Below are 15,195 nucleotides of genomic sequence, written 5' to 3' on the forward strand. Positions count from 1 at the left end.
TATCCAGTCATCATTGTGAGTTCTAAGGTCTTAAGAAAGCCTTGTACAGTACAATAAAAGTGCAGATGACCCTGGATATATGCGTGTCTGATGATTTTCTCAAGCACGTTGAGAATGTTTTGTGAATTGATCTAACAACCAAAGCCATATTTTAATACCACCTCACCCGACCTCTTCATACAGTTTATGAAGAGGATCTGATACTGCTTGTTCAGGTTTAAATCTCATAGCCGTGTAAGTTACACCCTCACCGATAGAATTATGAGTCTCAAAACGTAGGCGATTTTACACAGTTATATTTTCATTTGCGCAGCCAACAGGACAGAAAGAAGACTTAAATGTCATTCACACCCATCTCTCTCTCTCACCCTCTCTGTGTGTGTGTCTCAGAGCGAGATTCTCTCCGGCAGCAGTATGCTCAAGACACTAAAATGGGTTTCGTGATAAATGCCATCTACAGTATGGCCTATGGGCTTCATAACATGCAGAAAGCTGTGTGTCCTGGTATGGTGGGACTGTGTGATGCCATGAGACCCATTGATGGTTCCAAACTGCTCGAGTTCCTCATGAAGACCAACTTCACTGGAGTGACGGGGGAAAACATTTATTTCGACGAGAACGGAGATTCACTTGGAAGGTAAAATCATCCATCCATTTACCAACCTCGGAAACACTGAACTACAGTAGTAAATCAATCATTGAATAAATTAATCAATCATTCATGCAGACGGCCATTGATCGATTGAATCAATCCGTTAATAATCCGTTAACAAGTCAGGCAATTCACATTCAAGAAAACTTCTTAAAACCCATCTCTTCTGTGAATACTTGACAGGAAACTTACTCTTTCTCTCAACAGGTAGTGGTCTAGCTTTGGTTGAAACCAGTAACTTTGTTTTGGCACCTAATGTATTGCTCCTGTATGACATATCGCTTATAAGCTCCTTAAACTCTTTGCAAGTCTCTTTGTATAAAAGCGTCTCTCTTTGCTAAATGACTAAATGTAATGTTTGATAAATTGACTCATACGATCAATATAACTTTGATCAGACCATGTGTTTCAATGTTCACAGTTATGTCATCATGAATTTCAAAAAGATGGGGAAGGATTATTTTGACTACACCAACGTGGGCAGCTGGGACAAAACCGGACTGCAGATCGAAGATGACGAGATCTGGCCCAACAAAGATGACATCATCAAATCAGTTTGCAGTGAACCCTGTGACAAAGGTCAAATCAAGGTCAGCAACAGTGATATGCTCATCAACCCTGAATGATACATAATTTTTCATCTTCAATATGTCTATGCTTGTTGATACATATATATCACAGTTTGTAAGGTGAGAACCCAGATGCAGGCAGCGTTGAAGGGGTAAACAAAGATTTATTTAGACAAAAAAAAAAAAAGACCCACGGTAACAAATAATAGGACTAAAACACTCCCCACGTGGGGGCAAAAAATAGGAGAACAAGAAACTAACTAAACTTACACGATAGGGACTAGACTAAATAAATACATCAACAGGACTAGTATTCAGGTAATAGGTAAAGGTAATATTCAACCAGAAAGGTATTACTCCAATAGGCAATGCACAAGGCTAGACAACAAGGTAGCAAACAAGCACAACGAACGAGCACAGGACAATAGAAATGAGGAATTATATAGGGAGACTAACAAAGTATAATTAACAAGGGACCAGGTGTAGGGGATGAAACACTAATGGAATGCTAATGCTGGAACGAGAGGGACGAGGCCATAGACGAGATCGGAGAGAGCCTACGGAAAGCCGAAAGGATCATAATGTCTCTCTCCACATAAAACCTAAGGCTTTGATTCATGTCATATAGCAGTAGAGCGCTGAAGAAAAAATGAGAAACTGAAGATTTTGTCTCTGAATCATTCAGACCAGCTCAGCTTTTATACTGTCTCAAGATTATTCAAGACCCAAACACAGTACCAGAATTATTTTGTGTACAAAATCAACAACAATGATCTTTAAATCAATTTTTTTATTTGTTGGCATGAACTGCAAAGGCTTGACAATAAGCATTTTTAGACTTTACGTAACAGTTTTAATAAATGTTCTTCAGTCAGTCGTTCACAGCAAACTGTATTCAACACAGTAAAATGACAGAATGATTTAATTGAAAAAATGAAAATGGAAAATACAACTTTTTTAAAGGCCAAATTAGTAAATCATGATTTAACAAGTAGTTAAAATAGAACAATAAAACAATGAATTTCAAACATATTTTTTTAATTGAAAAATGCATTTACAAAGGACAAATTTCAAACTGTTTATGTAACTTATGATATAAAACATAGATTAATGCAACAATTATTTTAACCAATCATTTTAATAAAACATTTAATTACAAAAAAGCTTTTGCCAGTTGCTTTTCTTTGTCCTTTCGGCATATGCTTTACTTTTTTCATTTGTGAATCAGTAAAAAACTTGCCATTGGACTATTTACTCATTGGTTAGCGATTCATGATTAACAAATTGATCAATCAATCATTCCTTCATTTTATTTTTAAGTAGCACTCATAGTCTTCCACACACAGGATTTCAAGTATTTATTATAGTCTGTGTAATATATATTTTATCTTAGGTAGTTTTGTTTTATGGATTTTGGATGAGAACATGTCAAACAACCTGTACATCTATAATTTTTTGTGGATTGTCTAGCTGCTACTGCAAAATTATTCTGTTATAATATCATTGTATGGGTTTAATTGAACGTACAGCCTTCGACGTCAACAACAATACGGTATTATTCTGTGCTCAGAAACAATGAGTCTGTAAATTATGCTATGTTACCAATGCACAATCGTTGGGCTAGTTGGGTTTTATTGATTGCATTTATCATTGCTTGATAAGCTCCCAGTTGGCAGTGACCAGAGCCACTGCTTTATAGAACCTAATAAGATAAAAAACTGTTCTCTCGCTTTGACTCTCTCTTTCTCTCTCTCTTTCTGCAGGTGATCCGTAAAGGTGAGGTGAGCTGCTGCTGGACCTGCACTCCCTGTAAAGAAAATGAGTTTGTTTTTGATGAGTACACCTGTCGAGCGTGTGAGCTGGGTTCCTGGCCCACAGATGACCTCACTGGTGAGTCAGCAAACACACCAACCCAGCGACACATCAAGAGTGCAGTGATCAGACTCCTAGACTTCTGTAGTGATCAGATTGGTGGAAAATCAGCCCTGAATTTACTGCCTGCACTTGTGTTGAGATTCAATAACATGTTTATCCATCTAGTTCTGTATATTTGCCAATTCACAAGCTTCAAACACACAGATCTTCTAATAAAAATCAAGCGTTTCTTTCAGGGTCATTTAGGAAAGGAATGACCAAATTAAATGTTTCTCTATTAAATTTACCAGAGATAGGAAAAGAAAGAGAGACAGCTTTATGTATCCACCACAAAACTAAATTCATTTCAAATGCATACAGTTATAGAGCTGAGCTGAAGGTCAACAGCATCGCAGTCGTCTGAGCTGAACTTATCAAATCTGTCTTCCTGTCTGTCTTCATCACCTATTTATACAGTCAGATTAACAATGAAAAAACATTTAATTGAAAAATCGACAATTTACGTCTGTATGTTATTCTGATTGCTAGATATGGCTCGATGTATTTTTACGATCATTTTTGCAGAAAGTACTAACTGTCACACTCTCTCTTCAGGTTGTGACCATATCCCGGTGAAGTATTTGAGGTGGGGAGACCCCGAGCCCATCGCCGCCGTGGTCTTTGCCTGCTTAGGCCTGATGGCCACTTTCTTCGTCATGTCCATATTTGTCATCTACCGTGACACGCCGGTGGTGAAATCGTCCAGCCGTGAGCTCTGCTACATAATCCTGGTGGGAATCTGTCTGGGATACCTATGCACCTTCTGTCTCATCACCAAACCTCAGGTGATCTACTGCTACCTGCAGCGTCTCGGCATCGGGCTGTCCCCCGCAATGAGCTACTCTGCCCTCGTCACCAAAACCAATCGCATCGCTCGGATTCTGGCCGGCAGCAAGAAGAAAATATGCACCAAGAAACCTCGTTTCATGAGCGCTTGCGCCCAGCTGGTCATCGCCTTTCTCCTCATCCTCCTGCAGCTGGGCATCATCGTGGCGCTCTTCGTGATGGAGCCTCCCGATGTCATTCACGACTACCCGTCCATCCGCGAGGTCAACCTCATCTGTAACACCACCAACCTGGGCGTGGTGGCACCACTGGGCTACAACGGCCTGCTCATCATGAGCTGCACCTTTTACGCCTTCAAGACGCGCAACGTTCCAGCAAATTTTAACGAGGCCAAGTACATCGCCTTCACCATGTACACCACCTGCATCATCTGGCTGGCGTTCGTGCCCATTTACTTCGGTTCTAACTACAAGACCATCACCATGTGTTTCTCCGTCAGTCTGAGTGCCACTGTCGCTCTGGGCTGCATGTTCGTGCCGAAGGTTTACATCATCCTCGCTAAACCCGAGAGAAACGTCCGAAGCGCATTCACCACGTCGACGGTTGTGCGCATGCACGTCGGGGATGGAAAATCGTCGTCTGCCGCCAGCCGCTCCAGCAGTCTGGTAAACCTGTGGAAAAGACGAGGATCATCCGGAGAGACACTCAGGTGTGTGTGTGTGTGTTAAATACCAGATTTGGATATCATGGGAATAGCATTAAAGTTTGAGATAACTTACAGCTTAGTTGTGTGTAAATGAAAGGCTGCATTAGAGCCACTTTGCTGTCTCCATGACATCATTTACCAAAAATAAAATGGGTAGCATAAGATTTAGGCTACAGACAAACTTATAATGGACATCTGTATGTTAGAGAGCTGCTTCAGTGACACTGATGATCAGATTAGATTCAGAGACGCATGAAGTCAAAGGATAAAGAATGTCTTTCTGAGGTCACAGTGGTTAAACTGTTAATTTGCTTGGTGATGTGCATCAGTCAAGTTAATAATATCCATTAAATGAACATGTTTATGTCACAGCACAGACGACTTCTGCATTACCGTCTGTTAAGAGCACAAAAGACATGAGAGTTTACCACATCTGAAAGACAAACAAACAATAGTGTAGTGGTAGTGGTCTAGCTTCTTCTGAAAGCAGTAACTTTGTATCAGCACCTATTGTATTATTGCTGCTGTATGACATATCGCTTATTGCTCCCTGAACTCTTTGTAAGTCACTTTGGATAAAAGCGTCTGCTAAATGACTAAATGTAAATATGTAGACAGACAGACTGTTAGGTAGATGGACATACAAACCCATGGTTAAAAAGATGGACAGAAATATACAGTTGAAAGAAAAAGTATGTGAACCCTTTGGGCTTACTTGGATTTCTTCATAAATTGGTCATAAAATGTGTTCTGATCTTCATCTAAGTCACAACAATAGAGAAACACAGTCTGCTTAAACTAATACCGCACAAACATTATACGTTTTCATGTTTTTATTGAACACAACATGTAAACATTCATAGTGCAGGTGGAAAAAGTATGTGAACCTTTGGGTTTAATAACTGGTTGACCCTCCTTTGGCAGCAATAACCTCAAACAAACGTTTCCTATAGTTGCAGATCAGACCTGCACAACGGTCAGGAGAAATTTTGGACCATTCCTCTTTACAAAAGTGTTTCAGTTCAGCAATATTCTTGGGATGTCTGGTGTGAATCGCTCTCTTGAGGTCATGCCACAGCATCTCAATCGGTTGAGGTCTGGACTCTGACTGGGCCACTCCAGAAGGCGTATTTTCTTCTGTTGAAGCCATTCTGTTGTTGATTTACTTCTATGCTTTGGGTCATTGTCCTGTTGCATCGTCCATCCTCTGTTAAGCTTCAGTTGGCGGACAGATGGTCTTAAGTTTTTGCTGCAAAATGTCTTGATAAACTTTGGAATTCATTTTTCCATTGATGACAGTAATCCGTCCAGGGCCTGAGGCAGCCCCAAACCATGATGCCCCCTCCACCATATTTCACAGTTGGGATGAGGTTTTGATGTTGGTGTGCTGTGCCTTTTGTTCTCCACACATAGCGTTGTGCGTTCTTTCCAAACAACTCAATTTTGGTTTAATCTGTCCACAGAATGTTTTGCCAGTAGTGCTGTGGAACATCCAGGTGCTCTTTTGCAAACTTCAAACGTGCTGCAATGTTTTTTTTGGACAGCAGTGGCTTCCTCCGTGGTGTCCTCCCATGAAGTCCATTCTTGTTTAATGTTTTCCTTATTGTAGATTTGTCAACAAAAATGTTAGCATGTGCCAGAGATTTCTGTAAGTGTTTAGCTGACACTCTAGGATTCTTCTTCACCTCATTGAGCATTCTGCGCTGTGCTCTTGCAGTCATCTTTACAGGACGACCACGCCTAGGGAGTGTAGCAACAGTGCTGAACTTTCTCCATTTGTAGACAATCTGTCTTACCGTGGACACATGGACATCAAGGCTTTTAGATATACTTTTGTAGCCCTTTCCAGCTTTATGTAAGTCAACAAATCTTGATCGTAGCTCTTCTGAGAGCTCTTTTGTGCGAGGCATGGTTCACATCAGACAACGCTTCTTCAGAACAGCAAACTCAAAACTGGTGTGTTTTTTATTGGACAGGCCAGCTTTAATCAAAACATCCAATCTCATCACATTGATTGGACCCCAGGTTGGCTGACTCCTGGCTCCAATTAGCTCTTGGAGAAGTCATTAGCCTAGGGTTTCACATACTTTTTCCACCCTGCACTATGAATGTTTACATGTTGTGTTCAATAAAAACATGAAAACGTATAATGTTTGTGCGGTATTAGTTTAAGCAGACTGTGTTTCTCTATTGTTGTGACTTAGATGAAGATCAGAACACATTTTATGACCAATTTATGAAGAAATCCAAGTAAGCCCAAAGGGTTCACATACTTTTTCTTTCAACTGTAGGTTGTTATTTTGAGAGACACACGAATAGATACTGTATATAGATTAGGGGTGGGACAATATATCGATATGGCAATGTATCGTCGTCCCTCTCCATGCGATACGAGAATTGTTATGCTGCGCCAAATATCGATTTTAGTTCATTAAAAAAACAAGATGCTCTAAATATATTTCCAAGCGTTATTACATCATGGCTCCTCTGGGTGGCGCTTAACAAGCAAACGAGGGAAACATGAACAAACTAGTCTGAGAAAGAGTTTAGGATCGTGTAAAATAAAATATGCTCCATCCATATTTGTAAATGAACGTTAATGTGCTTAATTTAATGCAAGTTTCTGCACTCAAATGTTTTTTTTTACGTTTCTTTTATTTAGACTGGTTAACACTGAGATGTTCCCAGGTTTAAATAAGTGGCTGTTAAATTTAGAAATGTCCCAGATAGCACAATCCATCTGGCTTACGTCTATTTGACGTCTGCATTTACATCTGCAAGACATCTGCAATACATAGTTTGCTCATCTGCAATATGTCTCGGAGACGTCTGAACATCTGTTATACGTCTGTTAAAGATCTGGAGATCTGCTGCTTAAAAACATCTGCTAAACATCTTAGAAAGAGCAGCTTTACATCCATTCTAAATCATAAACATCTTATAGACATCTTCTAGATGTATATATGACGTTTGACACCAGACATCTCCAAGCCGTATTGCAGATGAGCAAACTATGCATTGTAGATGTCTTGCAGATTTTAAATAGACGTAAGCCAGATGTAGGGGTGCCAGTATTTAAACGTGTTAAATGTTTTAAATATGTCAGTTTACAAAGATTAGCTTTTCATTTTAGCGTAAAATGTTTAATTTACTTGAAATGTTACTCATGCTTGTAATATATTAATTTACCTACTGAAAAAGTTTTGTGGACTTGAATAAAGAGACACATGTTGCACTTAATCTTTTCACAGGAATTTAATTTTCATAGTTAGGCAGATACCGTGATGTTTCGCCATAGAATCTGCAAGCAACATAGTAATAATCGCGGTATCGCTACCCTCGGTGATATCGTATCGTGAGGAACCCTGTGATTCCCAAACCTAATATAGATAGATTACACTCCGAACAATCATTGAAAACCGATAAGAAACATACGTTCTAGGTTCTGGGATTCTGTACTTTCTCCCAAAGTTGTGTAACAGCGCCACCTGCTGTAAAACAGTACAAACACTGACTGCCGTAATAACTCGTCTTTGGCGGGGAACTGTTTTTTTTTATGACTAGATAACTCTTAAAGTCGGTGAAAGAGTTAACCTCAGGCAACAATAATGAGTTTAATTAACCCCACAACACCACAAAGAAAGTGGCACTGATCTATGACTTAATCTATAACTGCACGTTTCTCTTGTCAGGTTGTGTTTGCATTCAGCACATTGAGCATCTTTAAACAAACTCTTGTAATCTTCTTGCAGCTCTAATGGAAAGTCTGTGACGTGGGCTCAGAATGAGTGCAGTTCCAAAGGCAGCCACCTGTGGCAGCGTCTCTCCTTCCACATCAAGAAACGTGAAAGCAACCAGACCGCAGTGATCAAACCCTTCTCCAAGACGGCAGAAGGGCGCTACTGCGGAGGCACGGACATCAACACCGACAACAGTAACAACAAGATGCTCTACGAGGTCACAGAGACTGAAGAACGCTATCCAGTCACATACCGGCCTCAGATGCCATCACCCATCAGCACCGTGACCCAGAGAGCCAGCATGACTTTAGCGCAGAGATCATCAGTGGATGCGCAGGTCATGAGCATCTCCACGTACATGTGTCAGCCTCCGCAGCGCGGCAGCACAACGTACGGCGGTGGGAGTGCGTCGCAAGGTTCGTTGATGGAGCAGATCAGCTGCGTGGTTAACCGTTTCACCGCCAACATCAGCGAGCTCAACAACATGATGCTCACCAATTCTCCACCGCCGGGGCCTGCCAGTCTATCCACCAGCGCTTCTGCGCATGCTCACACCACCGTGATGGAACCCTCGGCCTACCGCCTCTCTCGAGAGGTTTCCATGCCGACCACCATGACCACCTACGCCGAGATCCAGCCCCTCCCACCGGTGGAGTCTAACGTTATCCGGCAGACCCCGCCTCGCCCGCTTTCATCGTGCCTCAGATGCTCACCCACAGCCAGCGGGAAGGAGTTCAAGGTGGCCGCGGTCTCGGGGCGGGAGTCTCCGTCCAATCAGCCGGAGTTCGACGAACTGTTGCAGCTGACTCCGCCCTCCCCCTTCAGGGACTCCGCTGGGTCAGGTAGCGCCTCGCCCGGTTCGGAAGTCCAAATGGCCCTTCCACCTACACCTAAATACGAGTGCTTGGTGCTCCGACACTACAGCCAGAGTTCCTCCTCATTATAGGAACGGCACAACAAAGAGGGAAAACGCATCATAAGAAAAAGATGGAGACGGAGAGTCCTGGCTTACATGTGTGTGTGTTTACATGTTCTCACTTTTGGACCAATGCAGAACAAACTCTTTCACGGACCTGCAGTAGAATCACAAAGGTATGTGAACGTTCATCTGGTCAGAGTGCCGTTGGTCTGTTTTGTAGTGGCCTTAAACAAACATGGCTTTCATCTAATTAGTGCTGTCTCAGACATGTTGGCGTGTCTCTGAAGAGACGGGGTGGAGGATCTCACAGGGAGACGTGCGCCACGGGGACGTTTCCAACGTACCTCGACATTATAAACCTTTTCTGAAGTGTTCATCGTCAGATAATGACATTATTAAGGGCTGGAATAAGATAAGAAAAAGCCTGTATAATTACATGTTGAATAATCACACGTGCACACACACCGGTGGAACGCCATCATAATTAAAGTCTGTGAGAGGCGATGTCCCTGCAGATTTCTCAATCTTTGAATAAAATGCTTAGTCTGATGTTCAGCAGAGCAATGTCAGTGCAAACGCAGGCAGGTATGAGAAATACCGACAGCTGCGTCATCTTCAGTCTTCACCTTTTTCCCTCTGTCTGTCTTTATCTGGGATCAACATGACAGATGAATCTCACAGAAAACAGGTCACGATGTCTAATTTTTTACTCCAATATCAAAAGAAATGTAGAACCATTGATACTTACAAATATATATACAAAAACATTGTTACATACAAATCTGTACAAAATAATTGGTTAGAGGGGTCATGTTTTTCTGTGTCTTTGGTGTACTTTAAGTTGCCCATGCATGTATTCGACACGTTACATTGCAAAAATTAAAGTGTCAGAACAAAAGATGCATTCTATCTAAAAGCAAATGCTCAATCAGACCTACCTGAAACACCTAGTGTAACCACAACCCCACAAATCTACATCAGTTTGTGGTTTGATTTGACTAGGACCGCCCGAATGTCTACGCAAGTAAGGTGGGTTTACCTGTCAGTACAATTGCTTGGGAACATGATTTTCCAAATATGGTAAGAGGCGTTACGTTTCCGTCACACGCTTGCAGTATTCGACCAATCACTACGCACTGGTTAACTGGCCAATCATAGCACACCTCGCTTTTCAGAGCGATGAGCTTTATTAAAAATCCACACGTTTCAGAGAGGTGGGGCAAAGAGAACATAGAAACATGCAAGGTATGTAGAAATTACAGCATTTTTTAACCTTAAATCGTGTTTACACATTGCACTACATCTAAAAAAACGATAGTATTCGTTTTAGCCGTGTCATATGACCCCTTTAAATAAAAGTTAAAAGTAGATTGACTAAAAGACTTTGATGTCATAATACAAGCAAATCTTAATGATTTAAAAAATAAATATATTTGTTTTATGTCTTTTGATTTGGTGAAATATGACCTTGGTTTTGTGAGATGGCTGTTATTTGATCGTATTGAAATAATTGTGGGACCAAACTCTGTATCTGTCTCAGCCTCTTAAAGTAGATTCTTTAACCTGCTGTAGTAAACTTCTCATCATGAGATGTACTGTGGCAGTATCTTGGTACAATAATGATATCTGATGGTAATGCCAAAGTAAGGTACCTCAAAGAAGGTCATGGTAAAAATACTAGCTTTTACCGTGGTACTTTTTGGCACTTTTTTGGTTGGTGATTTCAACAAACTAGTGACTGAAAGACAAAAAATGTTGATACAACCTTTTTTAATACAGTAAAGTATAAAGTTACATTTTATCACCTCTTTCAAACTGCTTCACTGTGGTTTAACGATTATTAAAATTCATCCAACATTCCAGTCCAGTCATTAAAGTCAACATGAAATGAAAATGGAGCCACTTTATTTCATACACACCGGTAAGAATGGAAAACAAAACCACACTTCAGACTTCTTTAATATCTTAATGGGTTTTTTTGTTGTCCGTGAGATTAAATGAAGAACAAATGGAAACTTTTGCATAAAGGGATAGTTCACCCATAAATAAAAATTCTCTCATTATTTAAACCCCTTTCATCCCCCATTGAAACCCATAGTATTTATTTTCCCTACCATGGCAGTAAATGGGGGGCAAGATCTGTTTGGTTACTGACATTCTTCCAAATATCTTTCTCTGTGTTCATCAGAACAAAGAATTTTAATTTCTCTGTGAACTATCCCTTTAAGTCTCATTTGTATCTCACATATTTCTCCATCAAATTTCCTAAAAAAAGCTAAAAAAGAGCAACATCTTAGCAATAACGTTTTCTTCTGGACAATCTTCGTGTTATTGTAAACAATTCATTAGTCAGCATTCTAAAGAGAAAAATGTTGCTTCCCCCCTAAAATGACTCATCACATCACAAAGGAAAGGTTTCATGTTGACTTTAAAGACTGTGTTCACTAGCAGAAGGGCTTCTGACACCATTTCAGACTAAAACAGTTCATAACAGTCTATTCGGAATTATAGTTAATATCAGTTCACAATTTAGTCATTTTCATTGATCATTTCTATTGATTGTGTAAATATCAAGGGCATGCATCCAGCAACAAGTATGATAAAGTTTTAACACGCACAGGTTGTTAAAGCTAAACAACAGCAGCATTTTACACAGATAATATGAGGACAGGAAACTTTATCATCAGAATCAAAGATGTCTTTTCTTACGTCCCCTCGTGTACAGAACTTAGATGAATGTGAGCCTTCTCAAGTCTCTAGCAATTATATAGATATATAAAAAACAAAAGCGTGATTTAAAAGTAATATTTATATTAATAGAGCTTTTAGTGCCAAAGGGGAGAGGGGTGATATGTGGGTTTTCGTAACATAATGATATGAATCGCTTTTGTGGTGATGAATATTCTTTTATATTATAAATATACCAGACGACTCGAAGCAATACAAACCATACATCGACACAAAGCACACAGACATTAGTGCATATTTGTGCTAAATGAGGAAGTTTTTCTTCATTTATTCGTAACATTTCTGACAACACTGGACGAGTTGGAATGATGACCGCCCTGTTTCTATTTCTGCCGTACATTTGAATTCTTAAAGCAAGCTTATGATGTTTCAATTCCGTCCTGATCATATTGAATCATTTTTTATTTATCCACATGATGTAGCAATACTTCATAATTTCAACTGTATTTCCAATGAATATGAATAATGTCCTGCACTTATTGTACTGCTGTTAATCTGTAAGCCTCCAGTTTACAGCCGTTCTGTTATCAATGAACATTTACAGCCAGGTAACATGTTGCGCTGTTTTGTCATAATGCACTGTGATATCGGCCACTTCTAGTATAGATGCAATGTTAGATGAACAAACTGCTGAGATAAAGCTGATAGCTATATAGCTGATATAAGGTCACATTGTGTTTTCTGTTTACTGAACATTCAGACCATCGCAAAGATGTTATTTTAAAAACTGTGATTTACTGTGGTGTGCCTGTGCGATGTGTTCCACTTCTTTATTTTCTTTATCTCCTGTTTCATAGAGAATATACTGTATCAGGGCTGCAATGAATCTATTTATGTATAAATATTTATAAATATCAAATATTTATGAATATTTAAAATCTGTTCATAAATCTATCTATTCCAAATGATATCTAACATATGTGTCAATTGGTAATTGGCTTCAGTGTTTAGCTTTACTAAATAGCCAGAGAGATTAGTATGATTTCTGAAAGCTGCAGTTTATTAAAAACCAGCGGCGGTGTGTCAGGAACAACTTAGATTTTATTTTGCATGATCAAAAACAAGATGCTAGAAGAGCCACGTTAATAAACCAGCCCCAGTACGCCGATATCACTCTTTCTGTTCTGATTTTCTGTTCATTAAATGGGTTTATGAACATGACAGATACATTTGGCAAATTTGTAAGAACTCTGCGCTGAATGTCTACCGCGGACTCACATTAATGTTTACATTTTGCTACATTATGATGCTTTTTAGAGTTCATGAAATCCTTTTTCAGTGCAAAATACAGTCGGTTAATAGATTTTAAACTGCAAAACTAAACCTGGCTGGATGTTTTGAGGAGGGGAATTCGATGTTAAAACATACTTTTTATCAGTCTTATCTATTAATTGAGTTTTTAATCTCAGAAGAACTGCTTTGTGAATTCACTCCTGAATGTTTGACAAAGGTTCATTTAATCATGAACTCTGTGACTTCATTTTAAGTACTGAGCATTGTTTTGTGTTCATGCCTCTCAAGTGATTGTTTTTATTTTTGTTAAATCTATATATCGATCTATCTATATATTGGGATTGTGTTTTCTGATTATCTGATGTAGAGCTCTTATAGAATGTTGATTATCATTAACGTGATATTGCAGATGATTTTTTGACATTTGTTGATTTTCCAGTAGTTTCTTGCAACTTAGTGAGGAAACAAAATGCTGTGTAAAAAAAATCTTCCTTTTTCTTGAAATGGAAACCATTGTGGTGTGGAATGGCATATTTCTTTATTAAAAACAGGAAAAATAATAAAAGCTGTGTTTCTGTGGAACACAAGAGGAGACATTTTGAGATGGTTGGGTTGTTTCTGTTTTTATTGCAAAGGGATACAGTCAGAAACATCTGTTGATGACAACATCACTTTTACAGTTAAAGTCAGCATTACACAACCGGGCACGGCACAATATTTAGATATTTTTAAGCATGTTTGTTTATTGCTTGCTCGCTCTATCTGGTTCCACGCCACCTGTTTTAGTTCAGTATTGTCATGCGCGAAACAGAGGGCGGGACTAGAGTAGTAGTTGTTTATATTTTCATGTGGAGGCGGTGTTCAACCAATCAATGTCGTCATGGATAGGTGCATTCCAGAACCTAACGTTCCCTGGGCCTGGTGTCAATAACAAATGTAATCTATAACAAAATTGTGATTTTAATTAATGCCTCCTTTAATGAATAAAATACTGTTTGGGTCTTCATCAGTCCTTTGTTAAATGTTCTGGTAAAAGTGTTACTGTAATTGGAGAGATCTATAGAAATCCTTAGGTTCTAGCTAAAATAGTTGCCCTTTGACAATGATAGAGGAATAAGCCGTATTGCATTTCTCGGACCAAACACTTGTCCAAAGTGTTTGGTTTTAAATCTGAATCATATGATTGGCTGGTGTGCAGAGATTCCTTTACAAGCAACCACTCCCAGATAGCACACTTACGTCTATTTGACATCTGCATTTACATCTGCAAGACATGTGAAATACTTAGTTTGCTCATCTGCAATACATCTCGGAGACGTCTGGTGTCAGACTTCATATAGACATCTAAAAGATGTCTGTAAGATGTTTCTGATTTAATATGGATGTAAAGCTGCTCTTTCTTAGATGTTTAGCAGATGTTTTTACACAGCAGATCTCCAGATCTTTAGCAGACGTATTACAGGCGTTCAGACATCTCCGAGTCGTATTGCAGATGAGCAAACTATGTATTGCAGATGTCTTGCAGATGTAAATGCAGATATCAAATAGACTTAAGCAAATGGATTGTGCTATCTGGGAATTGTCGCTTGTAAAGGAATCTCCGCTCACCAGCCAATGTCTTATAGTAAGGGTAACACCAACAGATTACTGATCTCAATTGTGCCGCCCAGTAATATTTTTGTTTAGTATTGGGTTGTTTCAACGCATGGTTGAGTCAAATATGGACAAAATATGGCCGTATGACGTGTGTGATGTTTTCTAAATCCAAAATAGAATTTGTTATTCTTATAATGACACTAAACTCCTTTACTTCCCCTGTGTATTACACCGGATCAAGTTGAATATGCAGCATGGATGATGAGATTTTAGATTTGACTGATTTAATGTGACTTTATAGATTTAATTCAATGTAATTGGACATTGATTGT

At 39.4% G+C, this 15,195-nt stretch overlaps 1 protein-coding gene across 2 annotated transcripts in view; it reads left to right on the top strand.

Moving 5' to 3' along the window:
- Window positions 1–13,851, top strand: part of grm5b (glutamate receptor, metabotropic 5b) — a 43,633-nt gene extending 29,782 nt beyond the window's left edge. For both annotated transcript variants that reach the window (XM_056756410.1, XM_056756409.1), the window contains 5 exons: window positions 391–637; window positions 1,074–1,242; window positions 2,985–3,111; window positions 3,691–4,630; window positions 8,380–13,851. In XM_056756410.1, the coding sequence (XP_056612388.1) occupies window positions 391–637; window positions 1,074–1,242; window positions 2,985–3,111; window positions 3,691–4,630; window positions 8,380–9,313 (2,417 nt within the window). In that variant the 3' untranslated portion in view covers window positions 9,314–13,851. The remainder of the gene's footprint in view (window positions 1–390; window positions 638–1,073; window positions 1,243–2,984; window positions 3,112–3,690; window positions 4,631–8,379) is intronic.
- The last annotated feature ends 1,344 nt before the right edge of the window (window positions 13,852–15,195 follow it).

The sequence above is a fragment of the Triplophysa dalaica genome, chromosome 9 (genome assembly GCF_015846415.1).
Source record: "Triplophysa dalaica isolate WHDGS20190420 chromosome 9, ASM1584641v1, whole genome shotgun sequence".
NCBI lineage: Eukaryota > Metazoa > Chordata > Actinopteri > Cypriniformes > Nemacheilidae > Triplophysa > Triplophysa dalaica.